This window comes from Phaseolus vulgaris, chromosome 1 (genome assembly GCF_051622355.1).
Source record: "Phaseolus vulgaris cultivar YP4 chromosome 1, ASM5162235v1, whole genome shotgun sequence".
In the NCBI taxonomy this organism is placed as follows: Eukaryota; Viridiplantae; Streptophyta; class Magnoliopsida; order Fabales; family Fabaceae; genus Phaseolus; species Phaseolus vulgaris.
The window spans coordinates 12,149,892-12,161,404 of record NC_143498.1 but is presented as its reverse complement, the minus strand read 5'-3'; the positions used below and the strand labels follow the sequence as shown (position 1 = coordinate 12,161,404).

The 11,513-nt window shown below is 32.4% G+C and overlaps 1 protein-coding gene across 1 annotated transcript; it reads left to right on the top strand.

Moving 5' to 3' along the window:
- The first annotated feature begins 5,072 nt into the window (after positions 1–5,072).
- Positions 5,073–7,267, top strand: LOC137813559 (rust resistance kinase Lr10). Its single transcript, XM_068615889.2, has 2 exons — positions 5,073–5,917; positions 6,004–7,267. Exons 1-2 carry the CDS (start codon positions 5,248–5,250, stop codon positions 7,116–7,118), a joined length of 1,785 nt encoding a protein of 594 aa, XP_068471990.2. The 5' UTR covers positions 5,073–5,247; the 3' UTR covers positions 7,119–7,267.
- Positions 7,268–11,513: the final 4,246 nt, after the last annotated feature.

Here is an 11,513-nt window from a genome sequence, read left to right as displayed (position 1 = left end):
TGAAGTTACATTGAAATAGTTGGCATTGTAAAGGAGATTGGCTTTTCAATAATTGAACTGATGTGTTATTCACGTAGAGGTTGTTCAGTGTTGGAAGATAGATTGCAACTTGTGGTTGATGATGGTGGTACAATAGATATCTTCAAAGCTGCAAATAAATATTTTGATGTTAACTTATATTTTAGTGCACGGTATATCAGAGGCAGAAGTTATGGAGGGCTTAGGTGACGGTTCATGAGAGGTTGGGGTTGAGGGTGAGGGTGAGGATGATGGTGGTAAGGAAGGTGATGTTGGTGACGATAATGAGGAGGAAGGTGATGGTGAGGATATTTGTCAGGATATTGGTGAACATGATGCTATGGAACCTGATGTTGAAGCTATTGGTGGTAAGAAAGGTGATGGTGGTAAGGGTATTGGTTGTTGAGGAGGAGAGATGTGATGATGGGGAGGAAGAAGGTGATGATGATGGTGGGCATGTGTCAGAAGATTCTTCTTGGTTAAGGGAAGTTGAATTTATTGAACGTGAACTTGAAGTTCAGAGTGAGACCGATAATAATAAATGTAAGGGTTAGGGTGAGACATTTGTTAAGGTTGAAGAGTTAAGGGCTACTAACAGTAGGCAGAGGCGCACAAGTATAAGGCAGGCAAATAATCCCATAGAAGGTTATGAACCAAATTCTGTAGTTGATTTGTAGAATTTGGGTGATGATGATGATGATGAAAGTGAAGGTAGAGTTGTGCATGATAGAGGGTTGTTAGATAATGATTGGGAATCAAAACAGTTAGACAACATGGATGAAGTTGAAAATAATGATGAGGATATTCTTTCTATCCATTGTTGACTTTGTTTGTGTATATTTTTCATTTAACTATTGTATATATGACTTTTTACAGGGTTTGTTGCCTGCCATTCAACTGTTGATACTTGAAGCAGTCCAACACTTTTGTGTTCGACATTTGTACTCCAACTTCAGAAAAAGGTTCCCAAGTCAAAAATTAAAAAGTTTAATGTGAAGGACAACCAACAACAATATCCCCAAGCATGGGAGAGGGAGATGAGAGTTATAAAGGAAGTCATTGATAAGACTTTCAAACATCTAATTGCAAAAACTTAACAGAGCACATACAACACCTAAGAGAAGTGTTGTAGACTCTATGAAACCCTTCTCTTTTTGCCAAAAGATCTAAATGCTATTTTGTTGTCCCAGAATTGGAGTACTTAAGCCATATTATTAATGAATAGGAAGTTTGTACAGAACCCTGCAAAGTTGTTGCCATTGTAGGTTAGCCTGTACTACAAACCTTGAAATAGTTGAGAGGGTTTTTAGGCTTAACTGGTTACTATAGACGATTTGTACGTGGGTATGCTAAAGAAAGAAAATTTCATTTGGTGTGAAAAGACTAAAAGAGCCTGTGAAGACTTAAAGAAGATGATGAGCAGTACTCCAGTTTTGGGACTGTCTAATTTTCCAAAGGTCTTTGTGGTGGAGGTAGACACTTCATGGAAAGGCGTGTGAGTAGTATTGATGAAAGACCACCATTCCATTACCTTTATTAGTAGAATTTTTAACCTTAAAAACAATTTTATTCAACATATGAGAAAAAGCTTGTGGGAGTAGTCTATGCGGTGCAAAAATGGAGACATTACCTATTGAATCGCCATTTTACTATCAGAACATACCATTACAACCTTAAATACATTTTAGATAAGAGATAGACCACAAATTTTCAATAGTGGTTGGTCAAGCTTATGGAATTTGAAAGGGAAAGGATAATGTTGTGGTTGATGCACTCTCTCGAAGGGACTTAATGGAATCTAGAGGTCTTATTACTTTATAAATACAATCTGATTTACTAAATGAGATACAACAATCGTGGATTACAAATATTCATTTGCAAAAGCTCATAATAGAATTACAGGAGAACACCAACTCATATAAACATTACATAAAGGGACATGAGCTAAGGAGAAAATGAGACTGGTGCTAGGGACTGATTTGTTGTTGAGAAAGAAGATTTTGCAGTGGCTACATGCATTAGCAGAACGGGCTCATTCGGGTATGAACACAACAATTAAAAGGATGAAAGCATAGGTTTATTGGAAAGGACTGAATAGAGACATTAAACACTTCATCTAGAGGTGTTTTGTGTGTCATTAAAATAAATATGACACAATGACTAACCTAGGCGTTCTACAACCTTTACTCATTTCACAAACCATTTGGCAGCACATCGTCATGGATTTCATAAAAGGCTTATTGAATTCAGATGTTAAACAAGTCATCTTTGTGGTGGTAGACAAACTAAGTAAAACTGCTCATTTATGGCCTTAATAATGATAAGTGCCTAATTTCAGTAATATTTCATATTAAAATATAGGCGCTTATGGGTATTAATTGCTAAAATAAGTATAAAATAACCCCTAATTTATGAAATTATACCTTTTTACATATTTTATGATTTTAATTTAAATAAGAACATTTATTCCTAAAATTGTGTTAATTTCAGGTTTCTAGGGAAGAATGGAGATAATTGGGCAAAAGGAAAATATACAAAGCTAAAAAGAGAAAGTTGGAATACATCAACACTCACTAAAGTTGTCCAAATTCGTAAAAAGCCAAGATTGCCACAAGTGGATCTCGCTCAAGCGAGTAAAATCTCGCTTGAGCGAGATAACGTCAAAGATATTGGGCCTTTTTATGTTTCAAATGAGTCCATTCGTGCGACGCAAGAAGTCACCTAACCCTAGTAAATTAGGTTAAATAGGGTGCTTGAGGCACAACCCTAGGGTGCAAGATTGAGGGGAAAACACCATTGAGTGACTTGTAACCCAATTGAAAGAATATAAGGTGTTAGAAGATGTGTGACTAATTCTACCTTGTGGATTTGGGAGTGATATGTTCAATCTCTTATGTATTGAGGTGATATTTACATATGATATAATATTATGTTCTTGATTGATTATTGGTATTGTTTTTTTTTGTTTCTAAATAGTTGTGACATGTTTGAGAATCTTAAATCTGACCGGAAAGTATTTTTAGGGTTCTAACGTCTGAGTGTTAGGAATAGATTTGAAATGTTAATTGCTATTAACGTTTGAGCTTGATTCTAAGTTGTTTTTATAAATAGGCGAGGGATCGATATTTAGGAAACAATCTTAATAATTTTATATGCGAGGAATCGATATAAATGAATTTTATACGGGCATCAATTTCAATCAAAGAACATAATGTTACCATGCTAATCAAAATACATGAGAGTGAGAAAGATGAAATCTAATTCCTATTTCTCCAATTGAAGCAACAACTTTTTGATTTTTTTTCTTATTAATTCTTGCCATTATAACAATTTTAAAACCAACCTTTTATTGTTATGTTTTATATTTAGCGAATATTGTACTTGATAATTCAACTGTTCCTTGTGGGATCGATATCCGTCCTTAGGCACAAATTATTACTTCTAACAACGAGGTGCACTTGTCGTAAAAAGTCATCACTTAACTCACCGTATAATACATGGAATGTAGCTCAAGAATTTATGGACAGCGTGTCCCAAGTTACATGGATTTTTGGAAACCATAACCTGTGATAGATATTTGTTTTTTTAAAGCCAATTATGGCATAAATTTATGGCAGTACAAGGGGTGCAAATTCAACTTTCCACAAGTTATCACCCCCAAACAGATGGACAAACTGAAGTTGTAAATATGTGCTTAGAAACCTATTTGAGGTGTATGTGTGTTGACTCACGCACAAATGGGTGCAATGGCTTCCTCTTGTAGAATGACAGTATAACACCACATTCCATACAACTATAAAGGCTACTCCTTAAGAAATTATATGGACAACCTCCTCCTCTTCGTATTTACCAAGGGAATCCAACATTGAATTGGTAGATTGAAGCCTTATCAAGAGAGAAGAAATGTTGAAAGTCCTAAAGTTCCATTTAAAATAGGCACAAGAGAGGATGAAACAACTGGTGGTTAAACGAAGATCAGAGAGATGTTTTGAAATTGGTGACATAGTTTATGTTATGTTGCAAGCTTAGAAGAAGATTTCAGTTAACTTGATACCACATGATAAACTAAGCCCTAAGTATTTTGGTCCTTACAAGATTTTGGACATGGTAAGAGAAGTGGCTTACAAACTAGAACTACTAGTGAATTCTAAGGTTCACAACGTTTTCCATGTATCACAACTAAAGAAACATGTAGGTATGAAGGTGGTTTCGATTTAACTGCCTTATCAAACGAAGGAAAGGCTAGAAGAGAAAGAGCTTGAAACCGAGTGATAGTCAAGAGAGAGGAATGGTCGTTATAAAAGTTTTGGTGAAATGGAAGCACCAACTCTCTGAAGGCGCAACATGGGAGTTCTACTACGATTTGAAGAAGAAGTACCCTTTATTCCATTTTTTAGGGAAAGAATATTGTTGTGGGAGGGGTATTATTACATCCTAACGTTTTGGGATCTGATTATCAAATTTGTTGGAACGTTTAGTTTTGGGATTTGATTAGCATATTTGTGGGATGCTTAGTTTCGGAATTTGATTAGCATAATTGTTGGGACAATTTGAGATTTAATTAGCGGATTTTATGAGATGATTGACTATGATATCTTAATCAAAACATATATAAATAAGCAAACGAGTGTATAACATTCTCTATAGTTGTTCTTTTTTCTTGGTGTAATTGGAATCCAAATTAGGATTCTCTTTTCCAAGCTTAGACATTCTTCAGAATCTCTTACGAGAGTACCTAAGCACTTGTGGACGGGACGCTCACACTAACCATGGCGTTAGATGTTATTTCATCTCCCTCACGTAGACATTCATCTTAGTACTTGGTTATGTGTCTAAATGATCCTATTATTGTTCTTATTAGACGTCAACAATAAACATTACTTCATCTTCATAGTAGACGATAACTCATATCAAGGATTCAATTTAACCAAAGTTCAATTTTCTCAAAATCTCTTCAAAACTACCTTGAACGGTTGATTCTTGTTGAGTTCTAATAAAAAACATATATTTTTATATATATATATATATATATATATATATATATTTCTTCTTTTTTATATTAAAATGGTCAAAGTCCTCTTGGTTACAAGTCTCCCCCTTATCACTTCCAACGCGGAATCGCAGTTGCAGTTACTACTGGCGGCTATCATCTCCTTGTCCAACTTGCGCACACTTTAAAGATAAGCTTAATGATGCGCAAAGCATATCTAAATTTTCTCCGAACACTCGATGCTAAATTTTCAAAATCTCTTTCTTCTATTGACGGTGTTGTTTCTGCTATGGAAGCCTGCCATATGCAAAAGTGGGTGCAGGGAAAAGTGTGGCCGCGTTCACATTCAATTCCCATTTTACCTCAGAAATAGCGTGTTGAATCACACCACGGGCTATCCTCGTGGGTTCGGTCTGTTGTGTACGGATGCAGATGAGACTGTGCTGGATCTACCTTCTGTTCCAATAAAATTGTTTGTAAAAAACATAGATTACAAGTCACAGCAGATCCAACTCTACGACCCTCAAAATTGCTTTCCCAGGGAACTCATAAAGCTCGGCAATTCCTCTATTTCTCCATTTAAATTCCAATCATTTCAAGATCGGAATGTTTCCTTCTTCCGCTGCAACTCAATGTCATGCCCAATTTTGCAACTTGGATCTGAAAGTGACTTTCTTGATTCTGAGATAATATCTTGCACAAAGTTGAGTGATGTTTACTCCGTCCAGTGGTCTGTAAACGATGAGTTCAAGAACATCGTGGTTGCGGAATGGACCAACCCCAATTGCAGTTCCTGCGCAGCAAAAGGAAGTAAATGTAAATACAAGAATGGCACCCAAACTGAAATTGAATGTTTCGTTTGCCCCTCAAACGGGCTTCCAACATCAACTATTATACTTATTGCTGCAGGTATGTGGCGTATCCTTGTTTCCCCGTTTTCTTTCTCTGTTTTTGGTTCTTTTTTATAATGTGTCTAACAGAAGAAACACCAACAGGGGGAATAGGTGGTTTCATTCTTGTGCTGCTACTGGCCAAGGTTTTGTTTCATGTGTATGAGCATTATAAGATGAAAGGAGAAGACCAAGCTCGGATAGAGAAATTCTTGGAGGATTACAGGGCAATGAAGCCTACCAGATTCACTTACGCTGACATTAAGAGAATCACAAATGGGTTTAGTGAGAGTTTAGGAGAAGGAGCTCATGGAGCAGTGTTCAAGGGAATACTCTCCCGTGATATTCTCGTTGCTGTGAAGATACTCAACGACGCAGTTGGAGATGGAAAGGATTTCACAAACGAAGTGGGAACCATGGGCAAAATTCATCATGTTAATGTTGTTCGCTTGCTTGGATTCTGTGCAGATGGATTCCACCGTGCTCTTGTCTATGATTTCTTCCCAAATGGGTCACTGCAGAGATTTTTGGTTCCACCCGACAACAAGGATGTTTTCCTTGGTTGGGAGAAGTTGCAACAAATTGCTCTTGGTGTTGCCAAAGGGATTGAGTATCTCCATCTGGGCTGTGATCATAGAATACTTCACTTTGACATCAATCCTCACAATGTTTTAATAGATGACCACTTCAATCCAAAGATCACTGATTTTGGACTTGCTAAATTGTGTCCTAAAAATCAAAGTACTGTGTCTGTGACTGCAGCCAGGGGAACCTTAGGCTACATTGCCCCTGAAGTTTTCTCAAGAAACTTTGGCAATGTATCTTATAAGTCTGACATTTACAGTTATGGAATGTTGCTCCTGGAGATGGTGGGAGGAAGAAAGAATACAAATATGTCAGTAGAGGAAAGTTTCCAAGTTCTGTACCCTGAGTGGATCCATAATTTGGTGGAAGCCCGAGATGTAGAAGTTACAATTGAGAAGGAAGAAGATGTTAAAGTTGCAAGGAAACTTGCCATTATAGGACTTTGGTGTATTCAGTGGAACCCAGTGGATCGTCCATCCATGAAAACTGTGGTACAGATGCTTGAAGGAGATGGAGAGAAGTTAATTGCACCCCCTACTCCTTTTGATAAGACCGGTTCTTCGAAAACAAATGCAGTTGTTCCAACAAGACACCAGAATTTCGAGTTGGAAATTATTCATGAAATGGAAGAGTAAATAAAGTCTCACTTTTAAGTTTCCATCAAATGTAATTTGTACTTTAAAGTTGTAACACAATAAGCTTCTTCCCTTTTTAAGCTTATTAATTTGCTTGTTTATTGTTGCTCGCGTTATGCTTATAGTATTATACAAACTAATTTTATAAATTTACGTGTATTTATATTTTTTAAATATTATTATAAGTTTATACTGCCGATAAAAAAGTTATAAGTTTATACTGTAATTTATTGAGAAAAGAATATAAAATTAATATAACAAATTTATATTAATATAAATTGTTGAATTATGGGATGAACTTTGTATTTTATCCGTTTCTTAGATATTGTGTAACCTTAAAAGATAAAAGAGGATAATTGACACTGAACAACAAATATTATATTCACAGAAGACCTACTTGCACAATTTGTCACGTAGACGACCTACTGGTATCAACTATTTCTTTCCTGCTTTATTCATTTCATACTGAGACTTAAATATTATGTGGGCTCACAATTCAAATCATTGTGTTTTTACGTGGAAACAAAATAACAAACTAGTAATATGAAAACAGAAAGTTAATGAGACCAAAATACCAATAATCAACAACAATGTCAGATGAAAATAGAGAATCTATTCACGGAATAGAATTGGTTTATTTGCAATCCATTTGGGTTTATTCTCATTGCTTCCTCCATAGGTATTTTGTCACCCCATATATAACGTGAAAATATCTTTCTATCCTTCTTATGTCACTCACTCCTATAGAGTAGTTTTCGGATTATGTAATCTGAACACACATTTGAAAAGAGACTTCTGAATTATGTAGTCCGGAAGCTAAAAAGGACTTCTGGATTACATAATCCAGAAACTAATCATGCATCTGAAAAAAGACTTCCAAATTATGTAATTCAGAAACTAATTATGAATTTTGATAAATGACTTTCAGATTTCATAATCCAAAATATTAAAGAGAACTACTTTTGAAAATATGAAAATTGATGAAGGTGAGAGAAGAATATATGAAGGTGCAGGAAGAAACAACCCTAAGTCCATCGCTCTAAGTCCACTACTATAAGTCCACTAATATGTTAGTACCCACAGTAGTTTTGCTATTATCATCAAATGCGAAAATCAATTTTTGCTTTGAGTCAATTGTTAACACTCTTGTGGTTTTAACAAAAAGTTTTCGATTTTCACTCACTTTGGTTCCTATCTACAAATGCGTCTCTAATAAAACCAGAAAACATAAACACAAATCACTAATACCCACATGTGACAATATGAAAAATACCAAAAAGAAACATAAGCATCAAGAACACAATCCTAACGCGACAATTAAAAGAATTACCCCACCGGTTCCAATCGACAAATTGAGACACCCACTGAGTACCAAACCTTCAGGATTCATTTTTTACCATTTCTTCGTGGATATGCTATGACATTTGTGTTGGGTATGAAGTCAGAACCAATTGGGTTGGGCTGACTGACACCATGTTTAGTGAGTGAACTTAATCGTGGTGTCCCTTTTATAATCTCTATTTAAAGAAATCATTGTACTTGTAATTGGTGTGCAAAAGACAGAAATGAAAATTTAATAGTTGTCCGTGTGGATGTAGGTTGCAGTTGGCGACCGAACCACGTTAAATCTAGTGTTGTTTATTTTCTACAGTTGATTCGTGATTATATGTTGTTTTCGCATGTGTTTTTTCCATCAATTTGATGCGACTTGTGAGGTTTATATGGCATGGAAGACAAGTACTAGCAACAATAGAATTTCAACATTCAAAATTAAAAAAAAAAATCACCTTACAATAAGATGGATAAGTATCTTTTGGTGTGCTCAAAGTGATAGCCAGAACAAGATGATTGACAACCAGATCTCAAGTTGATGCACAATTGGCAAGAGAATTTTATTAGGAGATATTAGGACATTGACTATATGAAAATATTATGTTCGCAAGATAAGAGTTAGCTAGCAGAAAAAGGAACAATAATGTTGAATGTTTTTTGAAGGGGAGCATTTTTCATACTTTAGATTCAAGAATGATAGATGATATGGGGAGTAATCCATCATGGAAAGAGTACAAGACAAATTTATCTAAATATATATTTTTTTTCAAAATAATTTAGTCATTTTTAGGACATTGTTTGTCCTTGGGTTATGCTTATTTGGAATTCTTGGACATTGTTTTGCCCTTTACACCTTTGAATTGTACTACTACTTTCATTTACGCTTGAGGAGAAAACCAGAAGACTGATCTAGTATAAAAACTGTTAGAAATGTTAAGAGAAATGAAGTGGCCCTTCCAAATTACTTAAAAACAAATAAAACATTTAGCATAACTTTTATTGATATATTACATTTTTATGTGTTTAATATATTTTAAATTTACATATAAATATTTTATCATTGAATAAATTGTGTCAATTTTACTCTATTATGATGTAAGTATAGATCATTTACAGGCATTGAAATTTGAGTAAAATGTATATATTATGTAACATAAATTACACTTGCAAGGGGAAAAAAAGGATAAAACATAATGAAGAGTGATGTTTTAAAGACATGTAGCAAATAGCACTAAGTAGTTTTCTTACTTTTTAACTCTCACTCAACGAGTCCGAATTAAAGAAAATAAAATAGAACTAATTTAAAAAATAAACACTACAAACAATTAAATTTAGAAATATATATTTAAAAAGGAATTAAATTAGGAAAATATTTTTTTTCATTTAGTTTGATAAAATTGTAAGTAAATATCAAATAAAACATTGTAATTTCTTTTATTTTGAATATATTCAAGAGTAAAAAAAATATAATAAATAATTTGTGAAAATTAAAAAATAAAATCTTTATTTTTAATAAACGTGATTTTTAAAATACAATATTAATTATATAATCACTCTCACTTTTTTCTCTTATATGTTCATGCATCACTTTCTATGTATGCACATAAAATAAAATTAGCAGAGAAAATGGGATTCGAAGCCAGGTTCCTTCAGCAACCAAATAAAATTTAACCACTACACCAAGCAAATTCTTTAGTTTTATTGTGATTTTTATTATACTTATTATTATTAATAATACTAACAATATTAATAATACTGACAATATTAATAATATTAATAATACTGACAATATTAATAATATTAATAATACTGACAATATTAATAATATTAATAATACTGACAATATTAATAATATTAATAATACTGACAATATTAATAATATTAATAATACTGACAATATTAATAATATTAATAATACTGACAATATTAATAATATTAATAATACTGACAATATTAATAATACTAACAATATTAATGATACTAACAATATTAACATATGAATCACATTTAATTTATCTATAATCTACTTGAATCTAAACATAATTTATTATATTATCTATTAGTATGAATCACATTTAATATATGTCATACTCATAGTCATCATATTACCTATTACATTAAAATCAACTATCATATTAATTATTATTTTACGATCATATTGACTTAATTAAGTTCATTAAAAGAAACATTTTAAGGATATTTCAATCCTTATACAAGAATCTCAAATCAGAAAAGAAGTGTAAGATACAAGCACCTATATAGCCATCTAACAAAAACTTCACAACTACCTATAATAACCTATATTTGAAAATAAGATATCAAATAATTTTATATTAATATATATATATATAATATGAAAGTAAATTTAAATTTAACCATGAGTTTTAAAAAATTAATGATTAAATAAAGAAATATATTAATCAATATATATGTATTTATAGTATTAAAGTTATATTAATATTATATAATTTCTTCCTTTTTCTCTCTATCTATCTATATCCGGATAAAAGTAATATTACTCAAGTCAAATAAAACTACTATACACACACAATAAATATCTAAATGTATATTTATATCAAAATTAATATTAATAATATGAATATAATATTAATAATATGAATATTAATACTAATAATATTAATAAATATTAATAATAATATGAATATTAATACTAATAATATTAATAATAATATTAATAATATTAATAATAATATTAATTATAATATTAATAATATAAATATAATTTATTTTATTATTATTATTAATAATAATTATATTAATATGTATAAGTATAATAAAAATGATAATATGATCAAAGAACTTGTCTGGTCTAGTGGTCAATGCTTCCTCCAGTCACTGGAAAGACTTGGGTTCGAATCTTGGCTGTTGCAGTTTGCTTGTAATATTATTTGGGGTTTGGGTTCGAGTCCTAGCCGGTGCAGAATGCCTTAATATAGATAGAGATAAATGAAAAATTTAAAAAATAAACTTTTACATACGGATTTTGACTGTATGTAATTCTTAATTCAAGGCTTCTTCATGTATTTATATACCTCCATGCGC